Source organism: Phocoena sinus, chromosome 2 (genome assembly GCF_008692025.1).
Source record: "Phocoena sinus isolate mPhoSin1 chromosome 2, mPhoSin1.pri, whole genome shotgun sequence".
Taxonomy (NCBI): domain Eukaryota; kingdom Metazoa; phylum Chordata; class Mammalia; order Artiodactyla; family Phocoenidae; genus Phocoena; species Phocoena sinus.
Genome location: NC_045764.1, coordinates 12317526 through 12343949, shown reverse-complemented (window position 1 = coordinate 12343949; position 26424 = coordinate 12317526). Strand labels below are relative to the sequence as shown.

Below are 26424 nucleotides of genomic sequence, written 5' to 3'. Positions count from 1 at the left end.
GAAAGCTTAAAGAATTCCTTAAATTCCAGGGACAAGATGAAATGACTTTGCCTTTAGAAGATCCAGCCCCATATGGACAGCTTGTTCTGAAGAAGGGAGGGACAGGAATCCTGGTATGGTCAAATAAACTTCTACTGGCCTAAGACTCCCATGGATCAGTTTACAAGAGACATACCTAAGATACAATGACACAGAACTGAGGTCAGTGTAGAAATAAGAAAGTTTTACCAGGCAAACAATGTCCCGAAGAATTTTAATATAGGTATATTAATATTGAACAAAATGGACAATATGTGTATGTGCATATATATATATATATATATATATACACACACATGCACATGTGTGTGTGGATATATATACACATATATGTATATACACACACTCAACAAATACAGGTTATTTTTAATTTCTCATTTCCATGGCACAATAATGAAGACTGACCTCACACAAAGCCTCAGGACAAGTCGCAACAAAGACCAAATAATTCATCTCACAAAGGCTGTCCACTGACAACAAAGCACTGAAGTTAAAACTCAACAACATAACAGTAACTAAAGAGCACGCTTGGAGATCTAACCAACTTCTTATTAAACAATGGGCCAACAAAATAAATGGGAAATTGGAGCACTTGAATCTAAATACTAATAAAAATACTACATCTCAAAATTTGTGGGATGACGTTAAAGAAGTAATTAGTAGGACTATATTGCCTTAAATATTGTCATTTATACTGTCTTTAAATGCTTATGAAAGGAAAGAAGGGAGCCTCAAAATGAATGACCTGGAGGCATGGATAGCTAAGAGCCCCGTGTCCATCACACAGGTCCTTCCTTCCTGAGAGAAGCATGACTTTGTCGGGGCAGTAATGTGCCTCGCCAATATACTCACTCCTTCAGAACCCTTTGCAGTTAAAGGGGTCATGCGATGTAGATAAGGCCAACGATAAATACGCTGGGGTTTTCGATGGAAAGTTTTTGCTTTTTTAGTAGAGCTACCACCACTCCATTCCACCTCTCCCCTATTCTCCTTCCTCTGTGAAATGCAGGTGGAGGCTGGAAATGGAGCAGCCATCTTGTTACTGTGAAGTCAGAAATATGATAGCAAAATCCATACACTAATGATGGACCTGTGAAAAGATAAAATGAATCTGGTACACAGATGACATCAGGGAGCTACTGCCCTAACTTGTAACTCCAGATATTCTAACCCAAGACTTCCTGTTAAGTCAATATAGTTGCACTGTCTGTACATAGAGCTATATGACATCCCATCTAATACCCAGATCCAATTCACGGAATTAGAAAAAGAAAAACAGAGTAAAGACAGTAGGAGGAATTAAGTAATAAAGATAAGAGGGACTTCCCTGGTGGCGCAGTGGATAAGACTCCGAGCTCCCAATGCAGGGGGCCTGGGTTTGATCCCTGGTCAGGCAACTAGGTCCCACATGCACGCCACAACTAAGAAGCCCACATGCTACAACTAAGGAGCTGGTGAGCTGCAGCTAAGGAGCCCGCCTGCCGCAACTAAGACCCAATGCAATCAAATAAAATAAACAAATATTTTAAAAACACATAAATAACTAATAAGGATAAGAAAAGAAATTTATGAACTAGAAAATAAAGATACGATAGAAAGGATTAATAAATCCAGAAGTTGGGTCTCTGAAAAAAATTAATGAAATAGATAACACTGTCAGGATTCATCAAGAAAAAAGAGGAGGTATGAAGACCATATTAAGAATTTTAAAAGAAATATAACTACAGATACAATAAAGACCTAAAAACGATATGTAAAGACAATAATCAACACCATAACCAACAATTTGAATATTTTGCAGAAAAATATAACATCAAACCGACCCAAGAAGATTTAAGAAAACCTTAATATAACCATAAAAAAACAATAGCAGTAAAAATAAGCACAGACTGTTTTACATGCAAGTTTACACTGAAGAAATAGATACTTCCAATCTCAAGCCAGTAATTCCAGAGAATAGACTAGGGAACACTTCTCAACTCACTTTATGACAATACTATGACCTTGCTACCAAGACTGAACAACAGCATAAGGAGAAAAGAAAATTATAGGACAACCTCCCTTATGAACATAGATGGGGAACAATCCTTAGTAAATTAACAGCAAATAATGCAATGCAAAAGGAAATATTATAGTCCAGTTGGGTTCATTCCAGGTTTACTATCAAAAACTCGAATTTCTTCACATCATCAGATAAAGGAGAAAAACCATATGACTGTATGACCATCTCAACAGATCCATGAAAAGCATTCAAATCCAGCCATTCATGATTTTTTTTAAAAAAATGTCTCTCACTAATTTGAAATACATCCTTAATCTGATTTACGCATATTGCATCAGATTTTGGTTCAGCTATATTAAAAAATCCAAATAACAGAAGCATAAAAGAGAGGTAAGTTTACTTCTCTTTCACTAGGTGGTGAAAATGACCCAAGATCCTTCTATCTCCTTCGTCTTCTGTATACCTCAAAATCATGGTGTAACTGGTAGCATCCATGGTCTAGGCACTGAAGTAAAAATAGGAGGACAAGAAAGAAAGAGAGGAAGGAAAGAGGGACAGGATGAGGAAGAGGTAAAGTGGCAGACAGTGCATCGGAACTGTGCCTTAAAGGTTGCCCAAAGCAGCCACCCAATATTTCCACCTAAATTCTACTGACCAGAACTTACTCATTTAGACGCTAGTTGCAAAGGAATAAAGTTATAACACTTTTCTGAAGGCATAAAAGAAGACAATAAATTGGGACGTATGTGGGAAAAGAGACATCCTCAAAAGTGGGAGTGTAAATTGGTATAATTTCTATGCAGGGCAACTTGGCAACATCCTTCACAATGACTAATGCATGCATCCTCTGACTCAGACATTTCACTTTTAAGAATTTACATCCCAGTTTTACTGGCATGTGAGTATGTACAGAATTATTCATTGCAGTAAAAGATATGAAACGACCAAAATGATGTCCATCAGTAGGAGGACAGCTAAATAAATGATGCCAGGTTGTGATACAAGGTACTTGTAAAATAGATGAGGAAGCTCTTTATGTACCAACGTACATAAATGATTTCCAAGTTATGTTGTTAAGTGAAAAAACAGAAGCAAAGCAACCTGAAGTATTTGTAGTAGTATGCCACCCTATGTCACAGTTTTATTGATTAGGACTTTTAATAATAACTCTTGATATCTAATGTGTATGAAATGTTCTGTTTCTTTACAATCAAAAAAGCCCCAAAGCTTTGCTGTACAGAGAAATAAACACAACATTGTAAATCAATTATACTTCAATAAAATTAAAAAAAATTTTTTTAAAGCCCCAAAGGAAATATGATAGAATACGGAGATCTGAAAAAGCTGTATGGTAGTATAAGGGAGCAAAATCTGCCACCTCAAATTGTGTCTCTTTGGCATGAGGATTTATTTAGGCTGATTATTTTTAAGGCTCCAAAGACTCAGGAAGAACCTCTGACCTTCCCCATAACTTCCTAGAAGAATGTAGATAGAGGACCTGTTCCAGGAAGGGAGCTAGCACCATAGATAACTGTAGTATAATATGCACTAGCTGTGTAGACCGGGAGGAACCTAGCGAAGTCAGTTAAAATTCATCTCTTTGTCTCACTGTCTCTGCATGGCCCAGCAAACATTTGTTTACCAAATATTTGCTTTTCCATCTTCGTGTGAATTGTCTTCCTCTCCTACGAAGTCCCAAACCACTATCCTCAACATCCTCTTTTGTCTTTGGCTGAAGGTGAGAGCTTTGGCTATTTTGGCAAGTTACTCAGCTTTCCTGGGCCTCTCCTACATATATGTCAGTAAATTTTTGTTGGATTTTCTCCTGTTAATCTGTCTCATGTCAATTTAATTCTTAGACCAGCCAGAATAATCTAGAGGGACAGAGGACAATTTCTTCCTCCCTGACCATGGGTGACACAGTTATTCACTACTGTATATTATTCTTGACATTTTTCTATGTGCCAAAAATATTTTGTAATTTTTTAAAATATCCTAAATAGTAAATGTTCACAGATGTCAAAAGAATTCCAAAGAGAGTAAGAAAACATTTCTCTAAACAAGTTAACATATATAAGCATGACATAAATATGACACAAATAGAAGTAGTAGTTTATTTTTATTTTATTTTATTTTTTTTTGCGGTATGCGGGCCTCTCACTGCTGTGGCCTCTCCCATTGCGGAGCACAGGCTCTGGACGCGCAGGCTCAGCGGCCATGGCTCATGGGCCCAGCCGCTCCACGGCATGTGGGATCTTCCAGGACCGGGGCACGAACTCGCGTCCCCTGCATCGGCAGTCGGACTCTCAACCACTGCGCCACCAGGGAAGCCCCTATACTAATAATTTTAAAAACACACCTGTCATCCAACTCAGTGTGTAAAAGATATTTATATTTTTAAAATGCTAATCATTTCACTTCTGTCAAGGAAAGACATAAAGGCAAATAGTACCCACAAATTATCTCAGAAGTTTCAAAATAAATCCAGATTTACCTGCACTAGCTTCTGTGTAGATGAACTCAACTCTTTTAATGGCAAAATCTCACTGGAATCCGTTTGAGTAGCATGGTCTGTGCTGAAAAAGCCAACCTTCAAATCATCTGAAATGTTAAATCTGAAAAAGAAAAAAAAGGGAGGAAGGAGAGATTAACTGTGGTTTATATAGTAGATATTTCCTTAAAAATATATTTAGTGAGCATATTTCATGCAAATCATATTTTACAGATTCAAAGGATTGGTGAAGTGAGGAAACCACTGAATTATCTTCTCATGACTAGGGGTTTTCCCCAGGACTCTGCTGGATTATCAGATTCCATGGACACTAGCACATTGCTCCACTGATACTCATCTTATTTCCATTTTCTGAGACATGACCAATTTATGAGCCTACTTTTAATATCTTATTTGCGTTTTATGTGTGCTTCTGCTTGAAGCCATTATAAATTATGCACGGGCATAGCAAGCAAAATTACTTTTAGATAGAGGTTCTCAAAGTGTGGTCTGAGGAACCTCTGGAGGTTCCAGGACACTCTTTCAGGGAATCCACAGGTCAAAATTATTTTCTTAACAATATTAAGATTCTATTTGCCTTTTCCATTATCATTCTCTCACAAGGGTTCAGTGGAGTTTCCCAGAGGCTACAGGTTATGTGACTGCATGACAGATTGAATGCAGAAGCCGACAGGAGAATTCAGCTATGTTCCATTAAGCCAGGCATTGAGAAGACTTGCAAAAATGTAAAACAATGACACTATTCTCATTAAAGTTTTTGTTTTGAAAAATAGAGTTCGTTTTTCTTCAAAATACATTATTTATACTAACACAGAATTGGTTTATCATTATTTTAAACGTCTCTCCTTTAAAATTTCTAATATGGTAACTCTGAATAAATATAAACTAAAGCTCTTTGAGGGACCCTATAATTTTTAAGACTGTAAAGAGGTCCTGAAACCAAAGAATTTGAGAGCTTCTTCTTTAAGATAATCACACCACTGTACTGTATTTGATTTTAAACAGAATTCCCCCCAAAATATCTAAGTAGGAGCAAGTATTTGGAATGTCCTCCTACAGACTTTTAACTACGGGCATCTCAAACTGTAACAAGAAGGCCAGTTTTCTGGATGTACTCTCTCTGTCAATTTGACCAAACTTACCACAGCTATTGGTTTCTAAAATGTCAGGTAAAAAAAGAGAGCCGTGAAAGTAGAATTCCCGGACTTTTCAGTGCAGGCTCTGTAGACAGTGTCTGTGTTTCCACCTCTCACTTGTCTGCCGACCAGGTGGGGCAGACCGTGATGGGGGGCACCCCATGGCAAGCCCTCTCTTTTTATCGCTGGCAGAGCCTCAGATTTATCTCCCATGGAACTTAGGGGAGGGTGATCATATTCCCAGTAACAAGGGTAACCCTCGTCTGGTTTCAGCCCACCACAGTGATCCCATTCTTCTGGTCAGATATTTTAGGGGTGGGTGTGGGACTCAGTTCTGGTGAGTGTGATGGGAGAAAAGATCTGTCGGGGGCTTGTGGGAAACCTTTTGACACAGAAGCACCAGGGAGAGGCTTCCTCTATGACTCTGGACATTGCCACGTGTGGAAATGAGGCCAGGAACTGGCACAGTCATCTGGTGACCACAAGAGGGGCCAGCCAGAGAGCAAAGCCAGCGCACAGATGACGAGCTTTTAAAAAGATGGAAATAGGGCTTCCCTGGTGGCGCAGTGCTTGAGAGTCCGCCTGCCGATGCAGGGGACGTGGGTTCGTGCCCCGGTCTGGGGGGATCCCACATGCCGTGGAGCGGCTGGGCCCGTGGTCCATGGCCGCTGAGCCTGCGCGTCCGGAGCCTGTGCTCCGCAACGGGAGAGGCCACAACAGTGAGAGGCCCGCGTACCGCAAAAAAAAAAAAAAAAAAAAAAAGATGTAAATAATTTCGACTGCTGACTTTGTTTAGCCATTGACTCAACTCCGAAACCCATCACACTTCTGGTCTTCCTGGAATGTCATATAATAAATCAACAATTTGTGAGAGTTTCTGTCAACCGTAGCTGAAAGCATCCTGATATTCGATGTGACATTATGTAAATTACTTACGCTTTCTGTGCCTTAGTTTCCTCTTATGCAAAATAAATAGTACCTATTTCATAGAGTTATTGTCAGGATAGTGAGTTAAGAAGTACTTTGAATGGTGTATGTCACACAGTAAGCCTTCACGAAATGTTATCCATTTTTGGTGCTGTGACAGTGGTTGTTGCTATCACCACTATGTTTTGAAAATATCACAGTTTTTAAAATCATATACAGAGAAAACTATAAAAGCATAGCAATATTCAACCAAGAAAGGCTAAATTTAAATTTTTTTAGATTTTGATATTCACTACACTGTAATGATTTTCAACTAATCCCACTAAATTTTCAACTAACCTTCCACACACCCATCAATATTATACTGATGACAGACCTAGTCAGCAGCATTATTCAAAGCAGAGGGAGCATCCGTAATGCTGTACATCTCAATTTCAATTAAAATTTCTAGTGTTTTCCCACAAAAAACTGTATTTTACATTTGGCCTACTTCATTTTAGGAGGCTATTTTTTTCTCACTAACACAGTACCTTTGGGAGAGGCAATCTCCATTGGCCCAAGCATCCCTGCATGTTCTTTCTGGGCATGCCAAGAATACAAAGGCCCTGATCACTCTTTCCTTGGGCCATTCCTGAGTTGTGTTTGCAGTGAGCAACCTTGAAGGATGAGGTAATGTCTTTCCCCTGCCAAGAAGCAGGCTTGCTACTCCTTACTGCAAAAGTGGTGAACCCCCCAAGCTCAGGGATCCTCTCCTTTAATACAACTCATTACTGTGTATAGGCATCCATGGTAGGTCTTTTGTGACACCCTCATGGAACTTAGGGGGCATGGGGAATCAATGCAAATAAACATGAATCACTAATACTGCTTTTGCCATGATGCAGTCCTTTGTCTCTGACCCAGTAGTCATGTCTTCTGCCAACAGCCATGAAACAGTAACAAGCAAACATATTAGCTTGTAAGGAGGGTAAGATCTCACACACTGCAGAGTCCTTGACAAGTACCTGACCCATAAAATCCTCTTGATAAATCCTTGTTGTATTCAATTCCTTAAAAAAAAAACAAAAAAACTAAGATATAGCAATTAACTGAAAAGATGACCAATATTTAAGGCCTTGTCTATCTAAAAATCTATAACCATTTTTGAAAATAACTTGTGGAAACCACTACTAAGTTATAATCACTATGTTAAAATTAAATATGTATAATATTGTACTGAACTATAGAAATGGATGAATCATATGATCAATTATGATAAAAAAATTTTAATGTACTTTTTAAAGCAATTTATAACAAATAGGAGAAACCAACTTTTAAGTGGTGATGACATAAAATTTCAGGGAAAATATTCTTGGTACCTCTCAAAGCTGACAAATATTGATGACAAACTGTCCATGTGGTAAATTTTTTTCTAGAATATGTGTTTTAGAAATTTTAATGAAATTCTTTTATGATACATTTGGGAATGTTTTAAAGCATGAAATAAAAATAAAATCATTATAGTTCTGAACAAGTGTCCCACAAAATACAGATAATAAACATTTCCTAAAATGACTGCGTCTCCAAATCTTTTGTCATTTTCATCTATCATTGCCATTGTTCCTAGAGGTATCTTACTAAAACTCAGGTTGTACCACTACCCCACTATGGAGGACTTTGATAGCCTTCCCCTGCTTAAGAAAATTAAACTCCATCTTCTTATTCTGACCTCCAAAATATGCAGGCAAACTACTTTTCGGAGCTTCATGCATTTAACCAAGAATAATTGAGTACCTACTATTTGCCGGGCACTATTTTTGGCACCAAGGATAACAGCAGTGGACAAGGCAAAGTTTTTGTGCTTGTGGAACTTACATTCTAATGGAAGAGACAACCAGTAAACAAGTAAACAAAGACATGTTACATATTCTGAGGTAGTGGTAAGCCTCATCTCTCATTAAGTATACCCCATGTACCATACTCACCTGTCACACATCTTCCTGTTAAAACTCCCCAAAATACATCTGTACCTCGGCAGTACCTCAGCCTAGGACAGTTTCCCTACAGTTCTACCTACCAAAACCATATGTAGTCACTTTCTTTTCCATGTTCCTTTTCCTTCCCTTCCCTTCCCAGAGGACAGGAATCAACATGGTGGCCAATGAGATGGGTCAATTGTTCAATGATGAAAAAGGTTGGGAGCCATGCAGAGGAGAAGGCCAACAGTTCCAGTAGCCAAGGATGGAGGGCAGTTGGGAGAACAGGGGCAGCAGCACAGAGGCAGCAGGCAGAGGAGAGAGCCCACGTGGTTGGGAGATTGGATGCATTGAACAAACGTGTAAATGTACTGAAGATGATAGAAGTCAAGCTCTTTAGTCCCCAAAATGATATTTACAAACTTAAAAAAAGAGTAGGCTAGAATATACCTTGAGACAATGTAATGGAATTGGAAGTTCTGGCATGAGGGCATGGTTTTATAATTATGTACGTAGATAGATAAACAGTTATAGGTACATATATGTGCATATGAATGTGTGCATATATCATACATATGTACATATATTTATATACCTTTGTTTCTAGTTCTGTCCAATATGAGAGCCTAGAAGCAATGACACCCCAGTAACAATGAACACACTGAACACTCAGATGTTGGTTTTTAAATACCATTCTGCACTAAAAGGAACCAGGGCTTCTTGGAAAAATGGCTGGTTCCAAAGCTGGGATAACAAAAGTAGAAAATGAGCCTGGAACATCTTGCTATTCCAGAAAGTGAGGAAATACTCAAAAAACGATGGGGACACCTGAGAATGACACAGAAACTAGATTGAAGAGATTCCCACTGGCCATATCTGGGACAATTTGAGCATCAAAATAAATGATGAGGGAATTAGCTGGTGGTGCAGTGGTTAGGAATCTGCCTGCCAATGCAGGGGACATGGGTTTGAGCCCTGGTCCGGGAAGATCCCACATGCCTTGAAGCAACTAAGCCCATGTGCCACAACTACTGAGCCTGTGCTCTAGAGCCTGCAAGCCACAGCTACAGAAGCCCACACGCCTAGAGCCCGTGCTCTGCAACAAGAGAAGCCACCACAGTGAGAAGCCCGCACACCGCAACGAAGAGTAGCCACCACTCGCCGCAACTAGAGAATGCCTGCGCACAGCAATGAAGACCCAAAGCAGCCAAAAATAAATAAATAAAATAAATAATTTAAATAAATAAATAAATGATTAAAGTATCAGCTTACAACCTATTTAATGAAATATGAATCCAGCAGTCCACACTAACATAAATGAATGAATAAGCAGATAAATGAGAATGGGAAGCTCTAGTAAATGTATTAGAAAAGAATGATGAAAACAGAATCACCATTTGGCAACCACCATAGAGGTGACTGATTAAGGTGGGAGTTATCAATGGTAGCTAGGGCTAAGCTTAGCTTAAAGGCTAAGGCTGGTCAGTGGAAGTGTTTGATTAGGAAAAGGATATTTTGTTGAAAAATTAAGAACAGGACTACTAGGACTTCCCTGGCGGTCCAGTGGTTAAGACTCCATTTCTCCAGCATTCCTGCCAAGAATGCATGACCTGAGTCTGGTTATAAGGAAACAGTAGATGGACCCAGGTAGAGCTGGTCATGCTACAGAATGTCTGTACTTTTTGAAAAAGTGTCAAGGACATGAACAACAGGGAGAGGCTGAGGAACTCTTCCTGCTGAATATGTCTGAGGGGACAGGATAGCTAAAGACAACACACACTCCTAGATAGGATCCTGGACCAGAAAGGAAAGAAAGAGTCATCGCTGGTACACTTGGCACAGCTTGAAAGGGGCTTGTTATAGGGCTGTGCAATGTCAATCTGCTGATTTGAGAGCTGTGTTGGTCATGTAGGAAAGTATCCCTTTTAGGAAAAACACACTTGAATGCTTAGGAGTGATGGGTTCCCATCACTCCTAAGCATTCAAGTGTGTTTTTCCTAAAAGGGATAGCTTGCTCTCAAATCTTCTAAAAAGACTGATAATAATGAATGTCTGAGTGTTTGTATGTGTGTGTGAATGTGTACAGGGGGAGAGGAGGAAGAGGAGAGAGAAAACAAATATGGTAAAATGTTAAGAATTGAAGAATCTATAGGTGAAGGGGATGTGGGAGTTCTTAGCTCTGTTCTGACAACTTTTCTGTAGATTTGAAATTATTTCAAAATAAACTTTTTTAAAAGTCATGTGCATCCTTCAAGCAAGCTCAAATTTTACCAATTTCACCCAGTAAGAACTGTCAGTATTTTAGGCCTTAACAAACAATGAAATGTGAATTTGGAAGCAACATATACCACATTTGTGTGTGCTACTTCAACCCGTTTTCCAAGTCACAAGTAAGGAGCCTACTTTTATTGGAACCTAGAGTAAGAGAAATCTAGATTGCAGTGCAAGCTGCTCTTCCACTTGGATGGCACGAACCAGCAGATACAGTGGGACTCTCAAGAGTGTCTGGAACAACCAGGTATGATCTGGTTGACCCTTTGGCAAGCACCCATCACAAAATCGCAACATAGACCTCTAGGACTTTGAAGTAAATCTTATGCCGTCTTGTGTAGACGACTATCACCCTTTTGAGAAAACAGCCTCTAGCTTGCTTCTGAGCCTTGGAAGAGACTGAATGCCTAACCATGAGTCACCAGGTGAACTTATGGCCTGGGTTTCCCAGGACAAACTGGGTTTTACCTGAACCGCCAAACCATGAAGTTGGGCAAGTGCAGCTTCAATCTCTCATCAGGTGGGAGTGGCGTATAAGACACCAGACTCAGGCAGAAGGAAAGCAATTTATAGGAGTAAGTGGCCCTGTGCCTCTTCCCCCTCAATCCGCAGCTATGGCCTCATGGGAAGTTGTGGATGATGAGCTGAGGAAGAAAAAACTCAAGCCTGGTTAACGATGGAGCTGCCACCAGAAGGTGGATACCTGCCGTCTTACAGCCTCACTCGGAGGTGACCCTGAAGAATAGTCATGAAGAAAAATCCTCCCACTGAACAGAACCTGAAGTAGTACATTTAGTTTACTACTTTTTCTGGATGAGAAATGGCCAGAACCACACATCTGTATTAATTTATGGGTAGTTGCTAAAGGCAGGCTTAACTGGATGGTCAGGAACTTGGAAGGAACAAGATTGAGAGACTGGTGACAAGCAAGTCTAAGGGAGAGCACCATGGATGAGGCTTTAAGAATGGGTACAGGCTGTAAAAATGTTGTGCCCCATGTGAATTTTCACATGTGATCCACTGCAGAAAAAGTGCTCAGTAATCAGGTAGGCAACAAGACACACCCTGGGGATATCAGTCAGTTTCCACAGCCACCCCAGTTCTCACTCAATCGCCCTTCAACAAAATGGCCATGGTGGCAGGGATGGAGTTCAAAAAAATGGACTTTTCCTTACCAAGGCTGGCCTGACTGCTGCAAGCCCTGAGGGCCTATCAGCCCACATAGAGAGCCCCTAATATGGCCATATTTACTAGTGAGGATAGCCAGCCGCCTGGTGGCAGGTTGATAACACTGAACCTCTCCCATCATCCTCATTGGGATAGACATATACTGGATATGGATTTGCATTCCCTGACCATAACGCCATCCACCAGAACTGAGGCAGGAGACAGATGGGCCCCAGGCTGGGCAGCTGAGGTTTGTCCCCTGTGGACAGATACTCCAAGTTGACGAGGAGGAACTGAGCTCTGCCCAGATAAGAGGCCGTATATTTCTCATTCTTGAGGTCAAGCAGACCCTCCCGACTATACAAGAGGAGAAAGGCTCCTTGGAGGTCAAAAGGGAGTGACGTCAACCTACCCACAGGCCTCTTCACTAGAATCCATTTGGCTAAGAGATGCGCGCACACAGGGGAGGACCCTGAGATAAAACAAATACGGACTCAGAACCACACAAAGCAAGCTGATTGGCCAAAGGAAACCCGGAAGAAATGCCCCATAAGTGATTCAAACTACCACGAGGGCACGACTCTCTCTCTGAGGCCGCCTATGTGTCTATCCACACGTACTCTTTTTCCTCCTAATAAACACTTTGTTTCACTACTTCCCATTTCTTTGTGGAAATTCACTTTCTGCAAAGCCGTACAGGCCAGGGCCTTGTCACTGGCCACTGTTCCCTGGTGGTCTAGTGGCTAGGATTTGGGGCTCTCACTTCAGAGGCCTGACTTCAATCTTTGGCGGGGAACCAAAATCCTGCTTCATGCCACTGCAGGCCGAGGCCACCTGAGATCAGAACCATCATCCATTGATTCACAGAAGGCCTTACCCAACATCATGACATTGGGCATGGCATCACTTCTAATCAAGGTACTCTATTTCACAGCAAAAGAAGTACAGCAACGGACTCATGCCCATGGAACTGACTGGTCTTATAAGCAGATAAGGTAGGAGGGTTCATGAAGAAAGAGAACCAGGCATGGCTTTCGTGACATAAGAGAAGTCTTTTTTGGCCTAAGCCATTTTGTGATCTAAGCCTGGCCACAATGCTTTCCCTTGAACAGGTCTCCATAATTAATGACCTTACCGGAAGTGAGGGAAATGCAGGAACAAAGGAAATGCAGTCAAGAAACAATGGGTCAGGATCGTAGGGAAGATGGCGGAAGATTAAGATGCGGAGATCACTTTCCTCCCCACACATACACCAGAAATACATCTACACGTGGAACAACTCCTACAGAACACCTACTGAATGCTGGCAGAAGACCTCAGACCTCCCAAAAGGCAAGAAACTCCCCACGTACCTGGGTAGGGCAAAAGAAAAAACAGAGACAAAAGGATAGGGACGGGACCTGCACCAGTGGGAGGGAGGTGTGAAGGAGGAAAAGTGTCCACACACTAGGAAGCCCCTTCGCGGGCGGAGACTGCGGGTGGCGGAGGGGGGGAACTACGGGGCCGCGTAGGAGAGCCCAGCAACAGGGGTGCGGAGGGCAAAGCGGGGAGATTCCCGCACAGAGGGTCAGGGCCGACCGGCACTCACCAGCCCAAGAGGCTTGTCTGCTCACCCGCCGGGGTGGGCGGGGCTGGGAGCTGAGGCTCGGGCTTCGGTCGGAGCGCAGGGAGAGGACTGGGCTTGGCGGCGGGAACACAGCCTGAAGGGGGTTAGTGCGCCACGGCTGGCCGGGAGGGAGTCCAGGGAAAAGTCTGCACCTGCCGAAGAGGCAAGAGACTTTTTCTTCCCTCTTTGTGTCCTGGTGCGCGAGAAGAGGGGATTAAGAGCGCTGCTTTAAGGACCTCCAGAGACGGGCGCGAGCCGCAGCTAAAAGCACGGACCCCACAGACGGGCATGAGACGCTAAGGCTGCTGCTGCCGCCCCCAAGAAGCCTGTGTGCGAGCACAGGTCACTATCCACACCCACCTTCCGGGGAGCCTGTGCAGCCCGCCACTGCCAGGGTCCCGGGATCCAGGGACAACTTACCGGGAGAACGCTTGGCGTGCCTCAGGCTGGTGCAACGTCATGCCGGCCTCTGCCACCGCAGGCCCGCCCCGCCTCCGTGCCGCTCCCTCCCCCCCCCCACCCCCGGCCTGAGTGAGCCAGAGGCCCCGAAGCACAGCTGCTCCTTTAACCCCGTCCTGCCTGAGCGAAGAACAGATGCCCTCCAGCGACCTACACGCAGAGGCGGGGCCAAATCCAAAGCTGAGCCCCGGGAGCTGTGAGAACAAAGAAGAGAAAGGGAAATCTCTCCCAGCAGCCTCAGAAGCAGCGGATTAAAGCTCCACAATCAACTTGATGTACCTGCATCTGTGGAATACATGAATAGACAATGAATCATCCCAAATTGAGGAGGTGGACTTGGAGAGCAAGATTTATGATTTTTTTTTCCCGTTTTCCTCTTTTTGTGAGTGTGTATGTGTATGCTTCTGTGTGAGATTTTGTCTGTATAGCTTTGCTTACACCATTTGTCCTAGGGTTCTATCCGTCCGTTTTTTTTTTCCTTAAAAAAATTTTTTTTCTTAATAATTATTTTTTATTTTAATAACTTTATTTTACTTTAGCTTCTTTCTTTCCTTCCTTCCCTCCTCCCTCCCTCCCTTCCTCCTTCCTCCCTCCCTCCCCCCCTTTCTCTTTCTTTCTTCCTTTCTTCCTTCCTTCCTTCCTTCCTTCCTTTCTTTCTTCTCTTTCTCCCTTTTATTCTGAGCCGTGTGGATGAAAGGCTCTTGGTGCTGCAGCCAGGAGTCAGTGCTGTGCCTCTGAGGTGGGAGAGCCAACTTCAGGACACTGGTCCACAAGAGACCTCCCAGCTCCACATAATATCAAACGGCGAAAATCTCCGAGATATCTCCATCTCAACACCAGCACCCAGCTTCACTCAACGACCAGCAAGCTACAGTGCTGGACACCCTATGCCAAACAACTAGCAAGGCAGGAACACAACCCCACCCATTAGCAGAGAGGCTGCCTAAAATCATAATAAGTCCACAGGCACCCCAAAACACACCACCAGACGTGGACCTGCCCACCAGAAAGACAAGATCCAGCCTCATCCACCAGAACACAGGCACTAGTCCCCTCCACAAGTAAGCCTACACAACCCACTTAACCAACTTTAGCCACTGGGGACAGACACCAAAAACAACGGGAAGTACGAACTGCAGCCTGCAAAAAGGAGACCCCAAACACAGTAAGATAAGCAAAATGAAAAGACAGAAAAACACACAGCAGATGAAGGAGCAAGATAAAACCCCACCAGACCTAACAAATGAAGAGGAAATAGGCAATCTACCTGAAAAAGAATTCAGAATAATGATAGTAAAGATGATCCAAAATCTTGGAAATAGAATAGACAAAATGCAAGAAATATTTAACAAGGACCTAGAAGAATGAGAGATGAAATAAGCAACGATGAACAACACAATAAATGAAATTAAAAATACTCTAGATGGGATCAATAGCAGAATAACTGAGGCAGAAGAACGGATAAGTGACCTGGAAGATAAAATAGTGGAAATAATTACTGCAGAGCAGAATAAAGAAAAAAGAATGAAAAGAACTGAAGACAGTCTCAGAGACCTCTGAGACAACATTAAACACACCAACATTCGAATTATAGGGGTTCCAGAAGAAGAAGAGAAAAAGAAAGGGACTGAGAAAATATTTGAAGAGATTATAGTTGAAAACTTCCCTAATATGGGAAAGGAAATAGTTAATCAAGTCCAGGAAGCACAGAGAGTCCCATGCAGAATAAATCCAAGGAGAAATATGCCAAGACACATATTAATCAAACTGTCAAAAATTAAATACAAAGAAAGCATATTAAAAGCAGCAAGGGAAAAACAACAAATAACATACAAGGGAATCCCCATAAGGTTAATAGCTGATCTTTCAGCAGAAACTCTGCAAGCCAGAAGGGAGTGGCAGGACATATTTAAAGTGATGAAGGAGAAAAACCTGCAACCAAGATTACTCTACCCAGCAAGGTTCTCATTCAGATTTGATGAAGAAATTAAAACCTTTACTGACAAGCAAAAGCTGAGAGAGTTCAGCACCACCAAACCAGCTTTACAACAAATGCTAAAGGAACTTCTCTAGGCAAGAAACACAAGAGAAGGAAAAGACCTACAATAACGAACCCAAAACAATTAAGAAAATGGGAATAGGAACATACATATCAATAATTACCTTAAATGTAAATGGACTAAATGCTCCCACCAAAAGACACAGATTGGCTGAATGGATACAAAAACAAGACTCATATATATGCTGTCTACAAGAGACCCATTTCATACCTAGAGACACATACAGACTGAAAGTAAGGGGATGGAAAAAGATATTCCATGCAAATGGAAACCAAAAGAAAGCTGGAGTAGCAATTCTCATATCAGACAAAATAGACTTTAAAATAAAGACTATTACAAGAGACAAGGACATTACATAATGATCAAGGGATCGATCCAAGAAGAAGATATAACAATTGTAAATATTTATGCACCCAACATAGGAGCACCTCAATACATAAGGCAAATACTAACAGGCATAAATGGAAAATCGACAGTAACACAGTCATCGTAGGGGACTTCAACACCCCACTTTCACCCATGGACAGATCATCCAAAATGAAAATAAATAAGGAAACACAAGCTTTAAATGATACATTAAACAAGATGGACTTAATTGATATTTATAGGACATTCCATGCAAAAACAACACAATACACATTTTTCTCAAGTGCTCATGGAACATTCTCCAGGATAGATCATATCTTGGGTCACAATCTAACCTTGGTAAATTTAAGAAAATTGAAATTGTAGCAAGTATCTTTACTGACCACAATGCTATGAGACTAGATATCAATTACAGGAAAAGATCTGTAAAAACTACAAACACATGGAGGCTAAACAATACACTACTTAATAACAAAGTGATCACTGAAGAAATCAAAGAGGAAATTAAAAAATACCTAGAAACAAATGACAATGGAGACACGACAACCCAAAACCTATGGGATGCAGCAAAAGCAGTTCTAAGAGGGAAGTTTATAAGAATACAATACTACCTTAAGAAACAGGAAACATCTCGAATAAACAACCTAACCTTGCACCTAAAACAATTAGAGAAAGAAGAACAGAATACCCCAAAGTTAGCAGAAGAAAAGAAATCCTTAAACTCAGATCAGAAATAAATGAAAAAGAAATGAAGGAAATGATAGCAAAGATCAATAAAACTAAAAGCTGGTTCTTTGAGAAGATAAACAAAATTGATAAACCATTAGCCAGACTCAACAAGAAAAAAAGGGAGAAGACTCAAATCAATAGAATTAGAAATGAAAAAGGAGAAGTAACAACTGACACTGCAGAAATACAAAAGATCATGAGAGATTACTACAAGCAACTCTATGCCAATTAAATGGACAACCTGGAAGAAATGGACAAATTCTTAGAAATGCACAGCCTGCCAAGACTGAATCAGGAAGAAATAGAAAATATGAACAGACCAATCACAAGCACTGAAATTGAAACTGTGATTAAAAATCTTCCAACAAACAAAAGCTCAGTAGCAGATGGCTTCACAGGCGAATTCTATCAAACATTTAGAGAAGAGCTAACACCTATCCTTCTCAAACTCTTCCAAAATATAGCAGAGGGAGGAACACTCCCAAACTCATTCTACGAGGCCACCATCACCCTGATACCAAAACCAGACAAGGATGTCACAAAGAAAGAAAACTACAGGCCCATATCACTGATGAACATAGATGCAAAAATCCTCAACGAAATACTAGCAAACAATCCAACAGCACATTAAAAGGATCATACACCATGATCAAGTGGGGTTTATTCCAGGAATGCAAGGATTCTTCAATATACGCAAATCAATCAACGTGATACACCATATTAACAAATTGAAGGAGAAAAACCACATGATCATCTCAATAGATGCAGAGAAAGCTTGTGACAAAATTCAACACCCATTTGTAATAAAAACCCTGCAGAAAGTAGGCATAGAGGGAACTTTCCTCAACATAATAAAGGCCATATATGACAAACCCACAGCCAACATCGTCCTCAATGGTGAAAAGCTGAAAGCATTTTCTCTAAGATCAGGAACAAGATAAGGTTGCCCACTCTCACCACTCTTATTCAACATAGTTTTGGAAGTTTTAGCCACAGCAATCAGAGAAGAAAAGGAAATAAAAGGAATCCAAATCGGAAAAGAAGGAGTAAAGCTGTCACTGTTTTGCAGATGACATGATACTATACATAGAGAATCCTAAAGATTCTGATTCACTTTGTTATAAAGCAGAAACTAACACACCATTGTAAAGCAATTATACGCCAATAAAGATTAAAAAAAAAAAAGAAACAATAGGTCAGTGATAAAACAGGGTCCTAGTTCCTCCTCAAGAGACATACATAATAATATATCTTTGAGTTCTGCAGGAACTAAGGCCTCCAGCCAGGTGGAGGATGGAATGATGACGTTGACCCTCTTGACTTCAATCAACTAAAGCTTGGACTCTGTCAACTTCTGCCCCAATTCTATGCTGAATTCTCCTCTACTCACATCCCTTCATGAATATGCATGTACCCTTACCTTAAAACTTCCCCAATCTTGCTGTTTGGGGAGACATTGCTTTGGGAAAGATCCCTGGTGTTCTCCTTACTTGCTGCAAGTAATAAGTCATTCCTTCTCCCAGTCTTTGGCTTGGTTGTGTCTTTTGGCTCAACACCCACCAAGAAGTGAACCCAGTTTTGGGGTAACAGTATTATCATATATCCCATACCCAGTAGAGCTGACCTAGTGGAAAGGTAGAATGGCTTACTGAAGACTCAGTCATGGCATTTGAGAGACAAATCCACAAAAGGATGTGGTTCTGTCTTATAGGATGTAGTACATGCTTTCAAAGGGGAGCAGAATTTGCCACCCCAAAATATGCCTCTTTGACATAAGGATTATCTTGAGCTAGTTATTTTAAAGAAACTACAGGACTTCCCTGGTGTCGCAGTTGTTAAGAATCCTCCTGCCAATGCAGGGGACATCGGTTCTAGCCCTGGTCCGGGAAGATCCCACAAGCCGCAGAGCAACTACTACTGTGTTGCCACTACTGAGCCTGCGCTCTAGAGCCCGTGAGCCACAACTACTGAGCCCACATGCCACAATTACTGAAGCCCGCGTGCCTGCCTGTGCTCTGCAGCAAGAGAAGCCACTGCAATGAGAAGCCCGGGCACCGCAACAAAGAGTAGCCCCCGCTCACCACAACTAGAGAAAGCCTGTGCGCAGCAACGAGGACCCAACGCAGCCATAAATAAATAAATAAATTTATTAAATAAATAAAATGGTAAAATATTTAAAAAAAAAGAACCTACACACACGGGAGAAGCTCTGAAAACAGAATAAAAGTTACCCTTTTGTAAGAGACATTTACATTTGTAAGGAAAATCTCTGTTGTAAGCTTGTCTTCCTGGCTGTACTGGGAAGAAGGGAATGACTAAATCTCTAGAAAGTCTTATCAATGTAGAAGGACATGGACTTAAAGCTGCATAACAACCATCCCCTTGTTTGCCGTGCTTTTCCTCAGAACCTCCCATAACTGACTCCATCCTCACCCTCAACATCTTCTTTTGTGTTTAGCTGGAGATGATATTTAAGGTGGTGGCATGGGCCATTTCAGGGAGTTATTCAGTTTTCCTGGGTATCTCTCTTGAATACAGGAGGTATACATGTTATTAAACTTCTGTTGGTGGTATTTTTTTTTCTCCAGTTAATCTGTCTTTTTTTACAGGGTGGGGTCGGGGGGTGCTCTAAGCCAATAACATAGAAAGGGTAGAAGGAAAATTATTAGGGGAACCACTGACTGAAACCGCCCACCCTGGCCAGACAAGATAGTAGCCACTTTCATGAGTTTCTTGACAACAGGAGGTCCTGGTAAGGAACGTGGAACTAACAAGCTACCACCACCCGGAAGAATTCGGGAAAGGTCAAAAGGAGAGAGGAGATGCTAAGCCCATATGTCCTACCAACCTCCCAGAATCCTCCTCGCTGGAATCTGTCTTGGCTGAGCAATGAGTGCACCATCAGGAAGGACCCTGAGTCAGAATGACTGGCCAGAGACAACCCGGAAACTAACCCCATTACCGTAGAACCCGACACTGCAAGCCACATGGCAGAGCAGCTCTCCTGTGTTCCCTCACCCTGCTGCTCTCCACCCAGTCACCCCTTCCCAATAAAGTCTCTTGCTTTGCCAACACGTGTGTCTCCTCAGACAATTCATTTCTTAGTGTTAGACAAGAGCCCACTCTCGGGCCCTGGAAGGGGTCCCCCTTCCTGCAACAAAATTACTTTTCTTCCTCTACACTTTGAATCAGTACAAGACGCCATCTCTCCCACAGCCACAGGTCCAGAAATTGAGGGGTAAAAGGGGAAGAGGATCCTCTCACTCTTACACCTAATAATCCACCCCTAAAATCACTGCTTTCCTGTCCCAGCAACTTCATGATCTGCTGGCTTGGAGGTCTTAGTTCCCAAGGGGAGAATGCTTCTACCAGGAAGCACGTCAATGTTTCTACTGAATTAGATGAGAGTGAATTGGACTGGTACCTGGCCACACTGTGTGATCCTTCCACCACTAAACCAAAGGCAGAGAAAGGGGGCACTCTACTGGTTGAAATGATTAATTCGGATTATCAAGAGGAAAACAGGTTGCTGGTACACAGTGGAGTCAAGAACTATGTCTGGAACCCAGGAGTTTCTCTGGAGTAAGTCTCAGCATTTCCATGTCCAACAGCAAAGATTAATGGAAAAATACAGCAACCCCCCAAAATCAGACAGGACTTTTGAGGACTCAGGACCTTCAAGAATGATGATATGGATCTCCCAGCTATGTATAGAACCTTGGCTTGCCTGTATCTTTCACCAAGTTCCTTGGCCACTCAACAAGCCATGCCCATGTGAAACGGAGAAGGACCCTGTGGTGCTTTCCCCCCATGTCCTCAGGCTGCATTTTGTCTGTGGAAAAACTTTAGCCAAAGAATAAGTTTAATCAGAGAAGAGAGAAAATGCAGAAACAGGAAAACAGTCAAAGGAGACCAAATAATAATAGTTTAGTCAGTAAGCAAAGTCAAGGACCTTTAGTTCCCCCTTAAGGGCTATAGGTAATATCCTGAGCCACATCCTGTGAGCTGTCTATATAGATACTGAAACCCTCACCAGGTGGAAGAAGTTAACTACGTGAGGACCAGGCTGTAGCCATGACATAAGCTGCCACAATTCCAAGAATTGGCCTCAAAGAAATGGAAACAAACCGACCCTGGAACTGAAGATTAACTGTACCTAAAACAATCGAGATGACGCAGGTCAGACCACTGATGACCAATGTCAAGATGACTGTCAGAGCTGACTGCGCTGTTTCTGCAGGTAGCCGCCTTGCTCTGTCTATAAAGGCTCTTGCTTCCTGATTGTTGGAGTTGGATGGGAGTCGGCCTTTGAACAGGCGTCCGCCCTCCCCGCCTCCAGTTGCGGGCCTCCGAAATAAAGCAACCTTTCCTTTCCTACCGACCCTTGTCTCTCGACAATTGGCTTTCCAGCAGCGAGCAGCCGGACCTTGGTAACACATGGACCAGCTCTTGTTACCAGGAAGAGCTAAATCAGACTCCATGTTGGATCTGTTTCTTTTATTTTAACCTTTGCTTCCCGTTGCTTTTGTTCACTAAAAGGATACTCTCTATACATAATGGCCTGCCTTGGGGAACCCTGCCCCTCTGCCTGAATGTTAAACAAAAGTGCCTTTGTTCAGGGAAACATCCTGACCCTGTCCACTTGTGAATGGCAGCAAGAAAGAAGAAATTAACACATCCCCTCCCTGAGGCTGGCTATTCCAGGAGATATTTGCAAGACTTATGGCCTTTTAACTTTACTTCCTCACCCCCTCCCCCTCTCTGTTCCATCAAAGAAACTGGCATCCAAACCCCGATAAGATGGGTTTTTTTGGAGATATTAGTCTCCCATCTTTTCTGTCTGCGGCTTTCCGAATAAAGTCATGTTCCTTGCCTCAACACCTTGTCTCCCGATTTACTTGCCTGTGGTACGGCGAGCAGAGCGAACTTGGACTCCGTAACACTCTGGGCAGCACCCTCTGGCAGGTGTCTCTACCACCAGCCGCATCCTCTCCCAAGAGGTCTTAATCTCAGCATTTGGTGGGGTGGGAGCCTGCTAAATCTTAGTCCCTTCTGTGCTTACGCCTCCTCTGCCCTTGGGGTCACAGCTGCATTTGCATTCGCTATGACAGTGCTGCTTAGGGTCTTTTATCACCTTTACCACCTTTTACTAGTTAAAAATCCTCTTTAATATTTAATAAGAAACAGGAAATGTTTGTTCCCCGTTCAAATACTGGTGAGGTTTCTGCCTCCTGTTTGGACTCTGCATGCTACATCAATACAATAAATACAAACAACAACCTAAACTTAACCTGTTTCTTTATATTCTGCAACGCCTCCCATTTTAACAGAATTCAGTGACTCACCCTTCCAGCCTGGAAATGCAATCCTTTACCCTTTCCAGCACCAAGCGGCTCCTTTTTTACTACTCAGCTGCATTTTTCAATAAGCTTGACCACATATGTTCTTTCCTTTCTTCCCACTTTAAGCAAAAGATCTGTGGTAGGTGGTAAATTATGAATGTGAGTAGGTTTTATGATAAATATATAATGTTACATGTCAATTATATCTCCAAACTAGAAAAAAAAAATAGAGGTGCAAAAAAAAAACCCACCCCAAATACATATATCTTCAGGATATGATTTAGAAACTTGGAATAATGTTTTCAGCTATTCCATCTGATGCCATAATATTATAGTAATACAGTATGATATTTTAAAACCAGGTTCAAGAATGTTATAGATACCTCCTCCAGGGTGTCTAGAAATAATATTAGTGCCTATTTACTGTGTTAAAGAGAAAACCACAGGCTCAAAATGGCATTACTCGTTCTAAAGCCCATGATACCAAATCTAGACTTAATACTTGACTTAATTGCACTTTCAACGTTGCCCAGAAATGTACTCCTAATCAACCAGTCTGGAATTTTCTGGTCAGCACCAAGAAGATAATCTGTCACGGGGGTGTGGGGGGCTCTCCATTCCGCTCCCAGAGGAAGAAGAGGCAATCTGCATGATAAAACCCCTGCCTTTCCCTTTCCCCAAAAAGATAAGCCCTAGCCTAAAAGCAATGCTTTCTTCTTTTTCACTAATAGCTCTTTTTCCTATAGAAACCTCCCATTTTGTACAACCCCCTTGGAGCACCCTTCTAATTGCTAGACAGAATGCTGCCCAATTCATGAATCATCTAATTAAACCAATTAGATCTTCAAATCTACTGGGTTGAATTTTGTTTTTTAACAATTGAATGCGGACTTCCCTGGTGGTGCAGTGGTTAAGAATCCGCCTGCCAATGAAGGGGACACGGGTTCGAGCCCTGGTCCCAGAAGATCCCCCACGTGCTGCGGAGCAACTAAGCCTGCGAGCCACAACTACTGAGCCCGCGTGCTGCAACTACTGAAGCCGCACGCCTCAAGCCCGTGCTCTGCAACAAGAGAAGCCACCGCAATGAGAAGCCCAGGCACCGCAACGAAGAGTAGCCCCCGCTGGCCGCAGCTAGAGCAAGCCCGCACGCAGCAGCAAAGACCCAACGCAGCCAAAAACAAAAAACAAAACAAAACAATTGAACGCTTAACTTGTCCTATGTGATTAGTCAAGATATACGTCTTAATACACACACACTTTCTTCTCAGGTTATCTACCTTTCTCATTCTGAAGATATGGAAGCTGAGGCTCAAAGATTGTAAGTACAGTAAGTCCCCTAATACGAACCTTCAAGTTGCAAAGGTTAATCTAAAAATCACAAGCCTGGGAATTCCCTGGTGGTCCAGTGGTTAGGATCCCACGCTCTCACTGCCGAGGGTGCTGGTTCAATCCCCGGATGGGGAACTATGATCCCGCAAGCCACATGGCATGGCCAACAAAAACCAAAAAAACCACAAGCCTAAAGTGACAGCTTCTTACCCTCCATCCCTGGTGAGAACAGGCCTATGGCTCTACTATCCCTAACTGGTCATCACTTTTTGAATGACTGATTTAGAAAGTTCTGTCTCATTCAGAATCTAAGTGCAACATGAAAGTTCATTCTTCAGCTTCCCATCAAATTCCAAATGTGTCTAATTTTAGATAACAACCCCTCTGCCTAGAATGGAAACCAACATCACAACAAACTAAGTGGTTCCTACACAATCCTTATTTACAGGTTTAACAATTTGATTTCTGAATAATAGCTTAGTTATTATGCATAAAATAATCTTGGAAAAATAGCAATTACAGGGGTTTTTTCAAACAAATTAGATACAAAATTAACATGTTAACTTATAGAAAATAGATCCATGAATATTTATTAATAGAATGCAATGACACGTCTCACTAAATCCTAGAATAATCTATCCTAACAAATGCTCATTAATGAATTAGTCAAAGAAAGTGGCATTAAGTGCACCAAACTTTCACTATGGTGTACTGCTCAATTTTAACTAAGGAAAATATTGCTTCCACCTTTTTCCTCTTCAAAGAGCACACAACTTTGATGTGTCCCAAGGCTCACACACTTCTTTTCACTCACTGCCTGGGTGATCTGACCAAGTTTCCCAGCTCTAGATCCATCTTTGTGCCAATTACCCCCACAATGGTACAGCCATTCTGGGCCTCTCTTCTGAACTTTAGGCTTTAAAGGTAGCAGAACATGGCACCCCGAAATATGCCTCTTTAGCATAAGGATTATTTTGAGCTAATTATTTTTGAGGAACTGCAGACACAGGTGAAGCCCTGGAAACAGAGTAGAAGTTACCCCTTTGTAAGAGAAATTTACATTTATAAAGGAACTCTCCATTTGTGTCTTCCTGTCCTACCAGAAAGATGACTCTAACTCACAAAAGAATCTTATTAAAGGAGAAGACACCCCTTTAAATCTGCATAACAGACCTTACCCTTTTTTATTGGACTTCTTGGTAACCTCGCATAACAGGCCTCCCTCCACCCTACATCTTTCTTTTGTATTCAGCTGAAGATGGTATTTAAAGTGGTGGCTTGGGCCATCTTGGAGTTTTACTCATTTTTCCTGGGTAACTCCTAGGTATACATGAGACATGCATGTTAATAAACTTGTTTGTTTTTCCTCTTGTTAATCTTTTATAACCGGGGCTGTCTCAGCCAAGAACTCAGAAGAGTACAGGGTAAATTACTGTTCCTTCTCTAAAGACTCACATAACCAACTACCAACTTAACAGCCTAGATGGATGGCTAAGAGTTACATCTGAGATATTATGTCCAAAAGTAAGCTTATGATATTCCCCCCAAAGCTATTCGTGTCCTAGTTTTCTCCATCCCAGTTCATGGCAACTCCATCCTTCCAGTTAGCCAGCTCCCACTCTGTGCCTATCAGTCCTACCTTCAACATAGATCTAGAACCTGACTAGTCTCACCACCTCCAACTCCTGCTACCACCACGGTCACTTTTCACCAAGCATATTGTCCTAGTCCCTTAACTGGTTTCCCTGTTTCTACCCCTGTCCTCACTATAGTCTAATATCAAAGCAATTGCCAGAGTAATTCTGTTGAAAGATAAACCAGATTATGTCATTCCTCTCCTCCAATCCCCTCATGTCTTCCCATCTGTGACAGTGTGATTTATAATAAACATATATATATTTTGGTCTTCATCCGTGCTTCCTGCCTCACAGCAGCCGAAACCCTTGGAATTTCCTAAGCGACAAGCACAATGAGAGAATCTTTTGTTATACTGATAATATTTGGTCTTCTGTCCTCAGTTTCTGAAATAGTGGAAAAAGTTGAACAGGGTGTCTGGCTATTCGTGAGAAGCCCCTTTCAACCACACCTGATTTTATGTGAATGAGGTGACTTTTGAAAAGCCCCTAAGGATGGGGGTGGTTGCCAGGGGAACCAACCATGATGAGAGGGTTAGAACTTTCCACCCCACCCCCCAATTCCTCTGGAGAGGGCTGGAGGTTGAATCAATCACAAAAAGTCAATGATTCCATCAATTCTGCCCATGCAGTGAAGCCTTCATAAACATCCCTGAATTACAGGGTTCAGAGAGCTTCCAGGTTGGTGAACAAGAATGAACTCATGTGCCAGGAGGGTGGCGCACCCCAAACTCCACAGAGACAGAAGCTCTTGTGCTCCAGACCCTTCCAGACCTCGCCCTATGTATCTCTTCCTCTGGCTCTTCATTCATATCCTTTAATATTCTTTGTAATAAACCAGTCACCGAGTAGGTGAACTGGATTCTTGAGTCCTGTGAGCCACTCTAGCA

The 26424-nt window shown here is 42.1% G+C and overlaps 1 protein-coding gene across 1 annotated transcript in view; it reads right to left on the bottom strand.

Moving 5' to 3' along the window:
* The window catches only part of C2H10orf67 (chromosome 2 C10orf67 homolog), a 110999-nt gene that overhangs the window by 81830 nt on the left and 2745 nt on the right, over positions 1–26424 (bottom strand). The window contains 1 exon segment of the mRNA XM_032619054.1: positions 4536–4656. Coding sequence (XP_032474945.1) covers positions 4536–4656 — 121 coding nt within the window.